Source organism: Scomber scombrus, chromosome 21, assembly GCF_963691925.1.
Source record: "Scomber scombrus chromosome 21, fScoSco1.1, whole genome shotgun sequence".
Classification (NCBI taxonomy): Eukaryota; Metazoa; Chordata; class Actinopteri; order Scombriformes; family Scombridae; genus Scomber; species Scomber scombrus.
In genome coordinates, this window is record NC_084990.1 from 10,985,803 (window position 1) to 11,000,698 (window position 14,896).

A 14,896-nucleotide genomic window follows, 5' to 3' on the forward strand; every position below is an offset into this window, starting at 1 on the left:
CAAAACTCTCTGGTTTAAAATCTTTGTAGTTGGTTTTAACAGTGCTTACTTCACCTTCTAACTGGGGCGTTGCAATATATTGATATTATATCATCCTGATATGAGACTATCATCATTTTGAATATCATAATATTGCGATATGGCATAAGTGTTGTCTTGCATGCAGGTGTATAAAGCTTTGCTGCCAAACCTCTGATTCTGACTCTGTACACAAGCCATGTGTCTATCTCTTACTTTATTTCTCTCTTTCTGCTGCTTTCACTTCTCCAGTCTTACTACGTATTTCCGACTGCAATTACAACAGAAGTAATTTCACATCTTTTTTTAACATGCCAAAATAGATCAAGTAACTCACGATCATATCACTCCTTACAGCCCTTTCTTTCTGTAGTTCCTCTTAAAAAAAAAAACCCTCATCTCCTCCTTGGATCCTAATTTTTAGTTTTCTCCTCTTGGCATTTTTATGTTTACTCTGACTTTTCCAGAACTATTATGTAGGCTGTCCCATTAAAAAAATAATAACAAAACACATTATATGAGCTACATGTAATCTTTTAATCTATTGTCATTATTCATTATTATTGATCTATTGCACAGTAAAACAAAGCAGCAGAATTATAACAGCAAAAGAGAAGAAGCAAATTGTGAAGGTGAGATCTAGAAAAAAACCCAGAGGCTTATGAAATGAGAATCTCACTTCATTATGTATTATAAACAAATACACAAGTCATGTAATCCACAAATATACAACAAGCAACCATGGAGTAGGCAGTATAAATCAAGAAAAGACATGAAATAAATACAATAATATAATGAGGGCGTGTGTGTTTAACAAGTATAATAATAGGCTATTCCCTGAACTACTGCAACAACACTTTCATATAAATCATTAACAAAAGCAAATGTTATCAATGAAAAGGTAAAAAAAACTCAAACTAGTTCATGCAGGGATTTCCAGAAGAGTCAACACTCACTCTAATAACTGTAGCACATTTTTAGTTTATGTTGCAGTATGGTTTGGAGGGAAATATCAACTAGGGACTGCATTTCCCACAATGCCATTTGTCGTTTGGCTCATCGTGATAGGTCAGAATTCATTGATGACGTCAAATAACGAGCGACGGTAACCTTGTGCTGTAGTGTAGTCTGTCACATCAGCTGTACAGACTGTATTCAAACATTTTGAATGTTCTGTTTTGTCGTCAGCGTTTTTCTGCAGAAATGAGTAGATACATCTTACCAGTGTCTTTTTTTGGAACTGTTTTTGGAGCCGCTGTTTTACTCAAGTGAGTCACTCTCTTTATATATTGTGACATATGATATGGTGATATAACTGTACAGTGTAGTTTACAGTGTATGCTTATGCTGAATAGTCCTGCAACACATACTGCATAGCACATACTATTCAATTTATGCTGACATTGTGTCCAACAGGTGTTCACAACTTTACTATTGATGTGCTGGAATGCATCATACTGCTCACCACAAAAATGATACTTCCATAAGAAGGCATGGCACCAAACCAGAGCCAGACCAGACAAAACCAGTGTTTTATAGGAAATGAAAATAACATTGCAGCAAGGAAAAATTAAGTAATTAAATAAAAACACAAATGTGAGGATAATAACTATCAAACAATCAAATTAAAATAAATTTAAAACATGTAAAACTGAATATTACAACTATCTAAAAAGCATGATAGAAATTAAAACATCATTTATAACACATATAAAACTAATGTATTCACTTATTATTTGGGTATAAAAACACATTCAAATAGCAGAAAGTATGTGTTGTTATTCCTTTGATCCATTGAGATGCACAGCACGTTGATTATACCATTATTATGTTTTTACAGTGATTCTCATTGTTTAACTGACATAGTTTTTTCCTCTCATGCACCATATTTATTAATAATAATAATTTTAAACAAAAAGAAATGCATGTAAAAGCATGATAATAAAGCACATAAAACATGTCTAGTAATAAAAGCACCTAAAGTGACTGTGAATGAAGTAGCTCATGTAATGACATACAACACAGTGTGACAGTTAACTTCAAGTCAAGTCCAGGACCAAATGTACTTTAGTGCACCATAGGTCTTAAAGATTGGGATCAAGTCAAGACTATACAGGAGCAAATTTTATTTTCATAAAACTGGAGTCCGTATGGATAGACACTTTTCACAGCAGACAATTTGACTTGTCAAAGCAGCAAAAAGCACAGGTGCAAAAAATAACATTAATGATGGCTGCATTGCATGATTAGCCTAATTATCCCAGTAAGCCTTGTTAGCGATTGAGAATTCATATTACCAGAACGTGGAATTGGCTCACCCAAATGGATCATTATCTTTTCCTGCTTTAACAAATCAAAATGTCCGCTGTGAAAAGGGTCTGTTAACCTCCTATTAACCTGAGAAAATGTGCTGCTTAGCGTCTATTAACCCTTCGTTCCCCTCGCTCTTTGTACAATGCGTTTACAGTATTCCTTTGATGGAATATCTGATGGCTGCTTCTCAAGGAGAGAAACCTCTGTACCTGATAAAGACCCACGTTTGTCTTTAAACATTGAACTTTTTCTCAACGTAATAACAAGCCAAAAAGAGATTTTGAAAAGAGAATTGTTTTGAACTCAGAACCTGGACAAGAAATGTGTGTGTGCGTGTGTGTATGTGTGTGTGTGTGTGTGTGTGTGTCTTTAGGATAAACAGTGTTGTGTAACAGGAGCTCTGTAAAATACAGACATCTTCTAGAATAAAAGCATTTACTGATTCATTGGCAATTGAGGTTTGAGGACTGGTGTTTAGGTACCAGGTACGGTAGAAAATTAACAAAAAAGTGTAACTAGGTGGAAGAATGTGTTATTTTTGCTATCAGGTCTTTCAGCAAAGTGAAACTAAATTTTTTTTTTTTCCCCCTAACAGGAACCATATAACTGGAGGTCGCTGTCCTAGTAAGGCTAACATTAAAGGGAAGACTGTGGTTATAACAGGAGCTAACACAGGCATCGGCAAAGGGACAGCCCTAGAACTGGCCAAGAGAGGTGTGAAAAAAAAGATGTCACTCTGTGAAGATATGATGTGTTTTTTTCCCTCTGACACACTGCTTTTCCCTTCCCCACATCGTCAGGGGGTCGGATCATTATGGGATGTCGGGACATGGAGAAGTGTGAGGCGGCTGCAATGGAAATCCGTGGGAATACCCTAAACCCCCACGTTAACGCACTTCAGCTGGACCTGTCCTCTGTGAAATCCATCCGAGAGTTTGCAGAGAGAATCAAACAAGGTGAGAAAACAAAAACATATCACCTGCTGACATTAATGTTGCGTCTACAGTCGTGTGTTTGATAGTAGAAATAAAGCACGCTCTGCAACAGTTTCTTGAATATTATTTTTTGCTTTGCAGAGGAGCCGCATGTGGACGTACTAATAAACAATGCAGGGGTCATGAGATGTCCAGCTTGGAAAACAGAAGATGGCTTCGACATGCAGTTTGGAGTTAACCACTTAGGTACTTATTACTTACTATTAAACGAAGTTACTGTTCATTCTTTTCTGAAAAAGTGGTGCATTTTTTCCTGAACTCTGCGAAAGAAAAAAAAAACTCTCACATTCAAGTGAACCTTCCCTTCTTCCATCATTACCTGATTTCGACAGTTTCTGTCTACCTCCAGGCCACTTCTTGTTGACAAATCTTCTGCTGGATAAGTTGAAAGAGTCCGCCCCCAGCAGAGTGATCAGCCTGGCCTCACTCGCCCACATCGTTGGAAAGATTGACTTCGAGGACTTGAACTGGGAGAAGAAGAAGTTTGATACCAAGCAGGCGTACTGTCAGAGCAAGCTTGCCAATGTTCTGTTCACCAGAGAGCTCGCCAAGCGATTACAAGGCAAGTTCTAGTGGCTGTTGCATATGTGGGCATGTGTAGGAGGGAGTACGGCCTATGTTCTTTTTTGTAACTGGCCAGTGGATGTATATTTTTAACAATGCTGCCTCTGTGTGTGTGTGTGTGTGTGTGTGTGTGTGTGTGTGTGTGTGTGTGTGTGTGTGTGTGTGTGTGTGTGTGTGTGTGTGTGTGTGTGTGTGTTACAGGCACAGGAGTCACAGCGAATGCATTGCACCCAGGTGTTGTTGCCACGGAGCTTGGGAGGCACACTGGTATGCACCAATCAAGGTTCTCAAGCACTATGCTCAGTGAGTATCCTGCTTCCTTGAATTCTGAATTTAGAGAAATCAATAAACCCAGTCGGGTTCTGTTTATTCTGCATATGCAGCAATTAGCTCTGTATAAGCTCTGTTATGTGGCATTAGTCTGCTAAGTGAATTGTCTACACTTATCTACTTGTTCTGTACTGTATAAATAAGCATGAATTAAACATAAATGACCTCAACAAATATTTCAGCTTTATACTTCTACAACTGAGAGAAAAATGCATTGAATCTAGCTTTGTAACTGATTTCTGATCTTATGTAAGCCTCTTGGTTTTAGGCTTCTTAAATTAAAAGATTCTCAGCGATTTTTATCCACCAGTGCAGTAGCATGTAATATTTAAACTGAGGTTAAAAGAAAATCAATGTAACAAGGTTACCTGCGGAGTTACAAGGTTCCACATCACCTCAATCACCCCTTTAAAAATATATATTACAGTTCAAATAAAACCTCTGAAATCTTAACTGAAAGTACATTACAGCACAGGTTCCAGTGATGCTGCTGATGCAGCCTCTCTGTGCTTTGCTAGCGGCAATCAGCTGCTATCAGCTGATGAATTTGTTTCTGTTTTGTTTTTAATCTGCAGTGAATATTTTCAATTACATGCACTCTTAGGTCATAAACAACTTCCTCTATGAGGAAAAGTATTTGGTATTGAGATAATTTACAATCAATGAAGAAGATATAAAAATCCACAATGTAGCTTGTGTCAGATTTGGATATGAATAAATGTAACTGACGCACTCATTCATGTAAGTGTTTCATTTCGTTGTAATCCACAGAAAACAGCATGAATCCGATTAATATTTGGATTGCTTCTTGACATCTTCTAATTTATTCAATGAAACACTTGGCATTCTGATTGGCTTCATAAAATAGATCAAACTGTGGTATCCCATCTGAGTTTAAAGCATCAAACCTTACTGTGGCCTCCACCACCCCACTACAGGTCCCTTTTTCTCCCTGTTGGTGAAGAGCCCAGAGCTCGGGGCTCAGCCAATCGTCTATCTGGCCGTGGCCGAGGAGATGGAGGGGGTGACAGGACGGTACTATGATGTCTTGACAGAAAAGGAGCCAGCGCCCCAGGCTCTGGATGACGAGACGGCTCGCAGGCTGTGGGACATTAGCAGCAGGCTGGTGGGTCTGGAGGAGGAGGGACAGTCCAGCGAGTCAAACCCACCAGCAGAAGTCCAGAGCAAAGCTGAACAGACAGACTGTGCACAGACACACGGACAGAGCTGAGGAGCCGCTGACAGAGATTCAGGGCTGTAGGTTTGCTCTGGCCTCTGGGTCAGCAGGAAATGATAAACCTTTATTGCTTGAACTGTGCCAGCCTCATAAGAACAATCAACTGTCTGAGTCTGTGATTCTGGTTTACTGTATAATAGCAGTCTTTTGTACATGCCTGTATGTTCCTGCATCAGGATAACAGCAGCCTTTGACAGTGGTGTCTTTTTTTAAGTTATGTGCATTGACACAAACATAAATGAAAATTTGAATGAACTGAAAAAATAAAGTGCTGGCAAAGATTGAAATGTATTAAAATCTGTGTGTGGCACCATCTTATCTGAAAGTAGATAAAACAGAAATCAAAACAGCTGAAAATTAAAAATCTCCACCATAGCACAAATATTTTAACCTTTTCTTATGGAGTCAAAATGTTCTTCCTTGCAGTATCGCTACCTTTTGGTTATCATCCCTGCTGAAAGCTTTCACCCCTAAAATCACATTACACATAAGCACAGACAGACAGTATTTAGTCTGCTTTCTCTCACACAGAGACAGCAGGAAGATGAGGTACAGCAAGTTCACATTGAGACTACTGCAAATGGTTTTATCTGAGGAAGGCAGATAGCGCCATCTGGCTGTCAAATTGAAGTTAAAAGCTACATTTAAAGGTACATGGGAGCAAATCATGAAAACATCAATAGTTAAGCATTTTTCCTTTTTTTCCCGTACAGATCGTGTAAACATTACTGCACTTTCACACACTTTTTTTTACTGCATGTGCAGTTATGTTTTACATTTTTTATGTGTTTTCCCATCTTTGAAGCCATTGCCTTTGTTTGTGTTCATGGTCTGAACATCAATTTGTAGTAATGTAGAACTTCCTGGATTTAGGTAATCCATCCCACAAGCATCATCTTTTTCTGAGAGAGCTGTGTTGCATGGTAATCTGATGCAAACCACACTTCACTGTATTGAGCACTGCAAATAAATCTGAATTTACAAGCACAACATTAAAGCAGATGCTTAAAATGTTTTTCCGCACAATGTTATACTAATGTAATAAAAAAATAATTGAAAGAATGTAGGAAAAACACACTGAACAAAGTTTAAAAAGAAGACTATGCTTTGAAAAACTCAGCAACACTGTGCCAAAAATAATGTTTAAAAAGCTTTAGCATCCATTATCACTTATTTTAATGCATTTTGTTCTTGTGCACTTCTGTTTTTGCCCTTGTTTAGGCTACTCATGCCTCTTGAAAAACTAATTAAGTTACAAAAGCTCTCATTTTACATTTCTGCTCTTCTGGGACATGTATCTGCAGACATGCAGCCTAAGTGCAGAGGAGAAGATCCATCCCAAAAGTATTTGAGGAGATCCATTTCACAGGGCTTTTTTCCAACAGTAAATCCCAAGTACAGATCAATAATACCACTCTCTGCACTAATGCACACTGATCAGCATCGACCCTGAAATGGAACACCCTGGATTGTTTAATTCAGACTTGGTTTACGAGCGGGGAGCCTCGCTGGTGCCATCTTAGGAGCTAAAGGTTATTGGAGATGAGCAACATAATCACTGGATTTTCCTTTGCTCCCAAGACTAACAAAGACCTGACAGTCCCTAAAGCTTTTTATTGTCTGATATGGTTTGTTTTTCTGGCATGCTTTGAAGAAATCCTGACCTCTAAAGTTAGTGCAATATTCTGAATCTAACTTTTTTACTTGTGTGTTCTTCCCATTATTATTATGATCATTAGTAGTAGCCTAGTTATAGTAGTAGTAGTGTTGTGTCTTCATTAAACCATAAATGTGTTGCGCATTTAAGAGACAAACGACAAGCCTGTGTGCTCTTGAATGCACCCCTGACGGACTTCATTGCCCATAATGCACCACTGAAAGACAGAAAACCAAGCGTCCAAGGTACAAATAGTTCCTACTGACAGAAGCAGCTAGTGAGCAATAAACGTCAAACTGCATTTTTAGTCTTAGTAGAGTGCTTTGTCTGCGGTTCGTTTTTCACCATAGAGGAGTTGGACGTGTTTTCTTCAACAGGTAACTCGACAGAAACAACTAGCTAACAAACAAGGTTACATGTCAACTGAACTTCACTGCACAGTCCTGACAGCTAAATGCTACTGACTATTTGCTGAATACAAACTTGAGTTTGTTAACAGGGATAGACAAAATCAAAACGGAGACAGCCCACATAAGCCCTGTAATGTGTTGAAGTTGTAAGGCCATAATTGACTGTTGTCAAGTAAATATCTAAATCAAAGTCTCTTTCAGCCACATATGATACAGCTGACATATATGTATAGTGCTAATTAACATTCACTTTGATTATACACTGTTGCTGTTATATTGTAACAGTTAACTTTGTCTAATGTGACAGAGGATAGGTCAAAAATCATGACAGCATGTGCGCACAGATCTGATAATGGGTTATAAATAATAAATCTAATGATTATTTTCTTTACTGATAATTATCTAGAAGTTATTAGTTGCCAGAGTCAGAGGTGACCTTCCTGAGATGTCTTGATTTATGTGATCAATAGTCCACAACTCAAAGATTAAGAGTTTACCAGCATTTATAACTAAGAAATCACATTTTAGAGTCCGAAACATGCTAAACATGTTCAGAACTTTTGCTTAAAAAATGACTCAATTCAGTCATCCAAATAGTTACAGATTTTTTTTTTTCTCTTTCGACTAATTGATTAGTCGACAAATCATTGCAGCCCTAAGAACAATCATCATCTCAATCAAAATGCTGTAAAGGATGGTTGTATTCTCCTGGCAGTGCTGTTATTATTCAGCAAATCCTGCCTTTAAAGGCCACTCATTTACTCCTTTTTGGTATTTGATGATGCCAGCGTGATTGCAGTTATTTTTATATGCATTATTTATCAGCATGGCAGAGCCGCAGAGAAAGGGAGAGCTGCTGCCCGAAGATGTCGGTACAGATGACTGCCTGACTTCATACACACACATCTACAGTCCAGATTTACTCAAGTAAGCGCACTCTTTACTTTTTTTTTGTAAATGCAATGTAGCAACTATATGAAGTGTACTATGAGGATTTGCACTTTATTTTTCAGAGATCAGGTTGCATTAATCACAGGGGGTGGATCTGGAATTGGACTCAGGATAGCTGAAATCTTCATGAGGTGAGAGAGATTGCATGCTTGTTTCTCCGTAATAGTTACATTTAATTCTTTTCACAGATATAAATACATTTTCGCCATCCTTACACATGACCACATGATTGACTGACATTTAAAATAGCTGAAATTTACTTTTAAAATATTGACAATTGTGGTCAGTTTTGAGTTCAGTAGACAGCACATTCACATTGTGTTAGCTCCCTTTATAGAAAAGGACGCCTAACCAAAGGATGTATTCCAGTATGATACTTTACAGTTCTCTGCAGTGTTATTCATAATGGACAATCCAAAGGGGCCTGTAGCAGTCCGACCATTTTGCAAAGAGCCTGAGGAGCTTGACCATGTACTTGCAGATAAGATTGGCAAATGCAATGTAGTTGTCACAACTTGGCATGTTCAGGTCCCTCAAGATGTGACATTGGTGTGATATTATTGGCCTTTTGTTCAATTGTCTAAATCAGTAACATGTGTGACAGAGCTAGCATGCAGGTGCACTTTAAACCTTGTAGTTGTGTTATCTGACAGTCAGACTTACATCATTTGCTTGTGTTTGTGTGACAAAGTTGAAATAGTTCAATAATTTACCCATGTGACAGAATTAGTGCAACTTTGATTAAAATCAGCGCCACACCTTGTAACTTTATCTCTCTCACTATATGTGTCTGTGACCTTTTACCTTCTGTTTAATGACTTTGCATTCATTGTAATTAAATGCACAAAATGCATCACATTTTTAACTTTGCATTAGTTTCCTCCTGTCTCATGATTTTGCATCATAAATGTCTTCTCATGTGCCTCATCATATGCAGGGATTACATACTCATGCCCTTATCAACCCAATGCACCTGCTCTTTCTGTTTATTTATTTTACTCTCCATGTTTTTATATGTCTTTCTTTTCTCTCTTCTTCAGGCATGGCTGCGACACAGTGATTGCCAGCAGGAACTTGGACAAGCTGAAAGAGGTTATTCCTTTTGCATAATGTGTCCACACAGTCTTTAAAGATAACTGAATGTCAATTTGTGGTTCTCATGTAATATGATTGTGTGTCTCCCCAGGTGGCTAAAAAGCTGTCTGCTGTTTCAGGACGCCGCTGTCTCCCTTTGTGTTTAGATGTGAGGCAACCTGAGAGCATCGCAGCTGCTGTGGATGAGACTCTGAAAGAGTTTGGCCGCATAGACATCCTTGTTAACAGTATGTGACGTCTTCTGCAAAAGCCTGAAAAAAGATTGTGCTGATGATCAGTGAGTTTGTGTTGGGAGCAGCGATGCCCTCACTCACTCAGTCTTCTCCATTATATATTATATCCTGCCAGGAAAAAGTCATACTCGAGTACATTTTAAGCTTTCTGTAGGATGAATGTGTGCAAATGTACTTTGAACAACGGTCAAGTGTGAAAGGTTTTGGCTTAATCATCAACTTTTCTGGTGCAGCATCTATCTTAATCTTCTATCTTTACACTGCAAGTCCCCAGGCCTATTAGTTTTATCATATCAGATACAGATCACCAACGTAAGGGGATTAGCACTTCATTAATGCACCACATAATGAATGCATTCATAGCTTTACTGAAGCATTTATAAAACATTAATGATCAGTATTCCACACTTTTGCTTTTTTGTTCTGGCGTATGTGTCTCAGGACTTTCACTATACTGTGTTTGATAGATGCTGCTGGAAACTTCCTCTGCCCAGCTAGTGCACTTTCCTTCAATGCCTTCAAGACAGTTATGGAGATTGACACAATGGGCACATTCAACACCAGCAAAGTGGTTTATGACAAGTGGTTCAAGGTATAGTTCCTCTTCTGTCTGCCTCTCTGATGGGATAGCCCTTACATCCATGGTAAAAAGCTATAATTAAATTGTTTATTACTTCATGCTGAAAAAATGAGAATACTGAATCTGCTGGGAAATATTGAGGTTATTAATCACGACTAATGACTCAGTGATTCACTGGGTCTTCATATGTTCTGACTTATTTTGCTCATATTATATTTTCAAACAAAACCACTTAGAATTATAACTTCAGACACTATTTTGAACGGTTTAATAGAGGTTTTAAAGGTTAAAACCAGTATAAGACCTTCAAGGGAATAAAGATAACATGCACATATACCCCCAAAAAACAAAAAAACAAATATCAAGGTAGTAGTATAACAGTATGTAGTATAGTATAACAGTTTGTATTGTGATGTATTACAGCTCAACAGGAAGCTCCTCTTGGATCTCTGCATTTAGCGCCTGCACTGATCTTACTCTTTGCAATTCACTCTGGTCACCAAAAGAGGGCAGCAAACATCACAGATTTAAACTGCTGTCTGAAGCTGATTTAACTATTTACTTACTGGCTTTATTTTGAGTCTTGTGTCATTTTTGTGTGCAGGATCATGGTGGCAACATTGTGAACATCTCTGCAACACTTGGATACAAGGGACAGGCCCTCCAGGTGCATGCTGGATCTGCCAAGGCTGCAAATGGTAAGAGCATTTTTAGTGTTATTTTTTGCTAACAACACAAGAATCTTATGACTCTATGCTCCCTGTCCTTTTCCCAGATGCCATGACCAAGCACCTGGCTGTGGAATGGGGGCCCAGTGGGGTGAGAGTCAATACTGTGGCTCCAGGTCCTATCTCTGGCACAGAGGGCTACCGCAGACTAGGTAAAGATATCAGAACTCTTACACATTGCCACTCTTTAAAATGATGATGATTAAATAGGTAAAGTATAAAAGTGTTTGGGGTATCTGAGCATGGAGTTTTCCCTTTTTAAATCTCTCAGGTGGCCCGAGAGGGGAGGCTGCTGGTGCGTTCCAGTCCATTCCTTTGCAGCGAGCAGGCAACAAGACAGAGATGGCCCACTGCACTCTTTTCTTGGCAAGCCGGGTCTCCTCCTACGTGACTGGAGCTATCTTGGTGGCGGACGGCGGGGCATGGCTGACATCAGCTAATGACGTCTCCATGCTGTTGGGTATAGCCTCTAAATCCGCTAAACTCTGAACAAGGGCTCTCCTGTCTTCCTCCTGACACAGGTGTGTAGGAGGAGGTGCAGCTTGAGGGCCGTGTGGAACCATAGTGTGACTGAAAATGAAGTTTATTTTGTCACCCCTATTCATATTGTAATGAGACTGAATTATACTTGATTAACTGTGCCTCAGTAGAGTGGTAAATAGATTGTTTACATGACAGGAATGCAGCATGATCCATATTAATTAACTTTCTCTTATTTTCTTTCAGGTTATTGGTCATCAGAAAAGAAAAGAGACAAGTAAACGCTGAAAAGAATCATTTACGAGCCATCTGTAGCATTGATGCTGCATGCACAGTATTTGTGGTTTGTCTAAACCATTGCTGCCTAATGTTTGAGACTGAGTGGAGGAGCTGAACACTAACACCTTATACTTACTGTACAACAAATCTAAAATGTTATATGTATTTTAGTAATGGATCAAATGATATAAGAAATCAGGGACTTTTCACCCCTTACAGTGCTGTTAACTGTCATCATGAATTTCATGTACAGTCATTTTGTGTGATTTTTCATTACCTACCTATTAATAAAACTTTTATAATTACAGTTAATGGTGACTCCGTTTTTGTTTTTTTAACTTTCAAAAGTGGTTTGTTATTTGCTTTTACCTGAACAGCAGTCTTCCTCTGGACCTGCATGTGCTGTTTGACTGGTAGAATTATCTATATGCAATGATACAACAGCATTTCCTTGATTGCTGAAGGTTGGATTGCACCTATAAAATGGAAAAGACTGTTTTGAATGTAAGACAGATAGATTAAAGTATCCATGTTTTTATTATTACTCTTAATGTTATTTTTCTGATTTTCTTCATTTGTTTTAATTTTTCTTGTGAAATATTGGACACTTTAAATTTCCAGGCATCAGAAAATGCTACAAATGAAACAATTGGTGAAGAAAATATTGTACTGTATTGTACTGTAAATCAGACTGAATTACTATTTTCTCAAAATGATAAATGTCACACCATGTTATTTATTATTGTTTTATAGGCTATGTTATTTTATACCAAACTGTTGAGCCCTGCAATTGGTGGATTTCAGCATCCACCCCGCTGAAGTGTCACTGAGCAAGACACCTCCACCTGTCAGCTGAGAGTCTCTCTACCTCACCCTGAACTTTAAACTGTGGATGTGTTACATTTTAAATATATAATACTGTCCCCGACACATAAGTGCAGGTTATTTCTTTTTTGTGCACAAATATCGACTGAGAGCTGTTATAAAGCCAATGATACTGCGGGGTGTTTTGTACGCTTGCGTGAAACGTCAGTGGTGTGTATGCGGCTGGAAGGAGGAGGAGGAGGATGAGGAGCAGGGGGAGGAGGAGGATGGGACACTGCTGATGCTGATGCGAGAGCTTTCGGTGTCTGTGATCAACATCGGTGGAGTGACTGCCAAATGATGGAACTTTTTCGCCTCGTTTAACACCTTTTTCCGTTTCGGCGAGGCTCTCGACGAGGGCCGCAGAGGCAGCTGGTGTGTGTGTGTTTTATGAGAAGAGAATAAGTGAAGATTTTGAAGAGGAATAAAAGGTTTTCGGTCGCGTCACTCGTCTGGCCTGTCTTGTGACTGACACAGGTGGATTGCTGCTGGAAAAACCGCAAATGCAGATATAAATCCTGGACTATTGCAGAGGCAAGAAATATCCGCAATGACCTTTTAAACCGTGGAATATAGACGCTAACACCGGGTTTAATTTCATTGAAAGGGGCAAACGGCGGACTGTTTGGCGTGTTGGCTAGCTAATAGGCTAATTTGGCTAGCTAGTCGGTTAGCAGATTCCCTGGCCAATGGCAGGAAAGAAGTGGGATGCTCGAAGGAGGAGTTAATGTTAGTCGCTAGCATAAATTCATTTGAGGATAGACCCGTTACAGGCGGTGTGTTATTTTGAGGTAATGAGCTTCCTTTTAATGACAGGTTCAGCGTTACAAATTTAAGAGAGATGAGGTTCGTGTGACGTCGCTGCTCTCTCGGTTGTTTTCCTCGCAGCTCAGCAAATTAGCTTAACGATGGCCAGGATGAGTTAATCGGTTAAGAAAGCTAATGTTGACAAACACTGGCGACTTGAACGCGTTGATTTTCGTATCGTTTCAAACTGGCTCCCCGAGCAGAGATGCCGTCGGCCGTGTTTGTCACTTCAGTCCTGAGACGTTATGTCGCTCGGTGGTCAGCATTCAGGCCGAAGTGAAAGCATGTTGACGCTGGATGTGCTGAAGCTGAAACGTTTGGCAACAACCAGGAGTGGACCTGCCATGACTGAAAGGGACATAGTGAGTGAAAATCAGATTTACATCAGTAGGATTTTCAATGAGACTAAGAAGTTAATATGAATTTAGGATTTAGGTAACATTTTTTTGTTGAGATGTGGATGAGAACAATTGAAGTGAAAACAACCAACGCGTGTACTGCGCACTATTTCTTCATCCGCTGTACCACTAAGTTTTTTCTAAACTCGCCTACCTTCTGAAAACTACCCCTTCTACAACTTAACCTAACATTTATCAAATTTACAATGCCTGCCAGCATCTTTTAAATCTCAGAGATAGACAATGCTTGTAGGAGTCACTCACATTCATTTCAAGATTTCAGTAGAGCTGTTTAGTGTCATTTAAAAACATGACATTAAAATTGAAGAGCTGGATCTTGACAGCAGCAGAGAGCTAAGACTTCACTGGCTCTTTCGAGTTTGCAAAGGGGAATAGCCGATATAAATGGAGCCAACGGTACTGTCTGGCCCTTTGGGGCACACTCAGTGGGAGTCAGAACAGCCATTTCCTCTGGGATTTCTCACACTGGATTCAGACAATGGAGGTGTGCTGTGTCAAAACAAAACTGGTCAGACAGGTTTGGATTTCAGAAACAGTGACCACGATCACACATCTCAACATACTGACGAGGGAGATGTTTTCCAGGGCAAGTCGGTAGAGTTGGACAACCTTATAAATATCTGTGATTTTTCTTGTGGAGATGTGCTGTTTGAGGAAGATCAATCCACTAATCCACAAGCTTCTCTCCATAGTACACATATAGAGGACGTGTCTATCACAGAAAAAAATGAAGGACATGATGAAATCAGTGATTTTACTCTGTCATGGTTATTTTCTCCTAACCTCACTGATGTGGTTGGGAAAAGCTTTGCCTTTGAGGAACTGAGTCTAACACAAGAGGCCTCTCCTGAGGGCTCAAATGCACTCAGTGGTGAGGCTGAGCTAATCAGCCTCAGTGAAACGTCTTCTCCATCAAAGATCCCCGAGAGGAATTCC

At 39.2% G+C, this 14,896-nt stretch overlaps 2 protein-coding genes across 3 annotated transcripts; both read left to right on the top strand.

Annotated features, from left to right (window-relative positions):
* The first annotated feature begins 1,124 nt into the window (after positions 1 to 1,124).
* Positions 1,125 to 5,727, top strand: LOC134003067 (retinol dehydrogenase 13-like). Its single transcript, XM_062442185.1, has 7 exons — positions 1,125 to 1,286; positions 2,927 to 3,045; positions 3,132 to 3,287; positions 3,408 to 3,512; positions 3,676 to 3,888; positions 4,092 to 4,193; positions 5,159 to 5,727. The coding sequence occupies exons 1-7, from the start codon at positions 1,222 to 1,224 to the stop codon at positions 5,449 to 5,451; spliced, it is 1,053 nt and encodes a 350-aa protein (XP_062298169.1). The 5' UTR covers positions 1,125 to 1,221; the 3' UTR covers positions 5,452 to 5,727.
* Positions 5,728 to 7,347: 1,620 nt separating this feature from the next.
* Positions 7,348 to 12,182, top strand: decr2 (2,4-dienoyl CoA reductase 2, peroxisomal). Of its 2 annotated transcripts, none has more exons than XM_062442187.1 (10): positions 7,348 to 7,491; positions 8,350 to 8,451; positions 8,538 to 8,606; positions 9,516 to 9,567; positions 9,662 to 9,797; positions 10,271 to 10,395; positions 10,988 to 11,081; positions 11,159 to 11,263; positions 11,383 to 11,632; positions 11,838 to 12,182. In XM_062442187.1, exons 2-9 carry the CDS (start codon positions 8,351 to 8,353, stop codon positions 11,598 to 11,600), a joined length of 900 nt encoding a protein of 299 aa, XP_062298171.1. In that variant the 5' UTR covers positions 7,348 to 7,491; position 8,350; the 3' UTR covers positions 11,601 to 11,632; positions 11,838 to 12,182. The 2 variants fall into 2 exon arrangements, with proteins under 2 accessions (XP_062298171.1, XP_062298170.1); XM_062442186.1 differs by having other exon boundaries at positions 11,383 to 11,571.
* Positions 12,183 to 14,896: the final 2,714 nt, after the last annotated feature.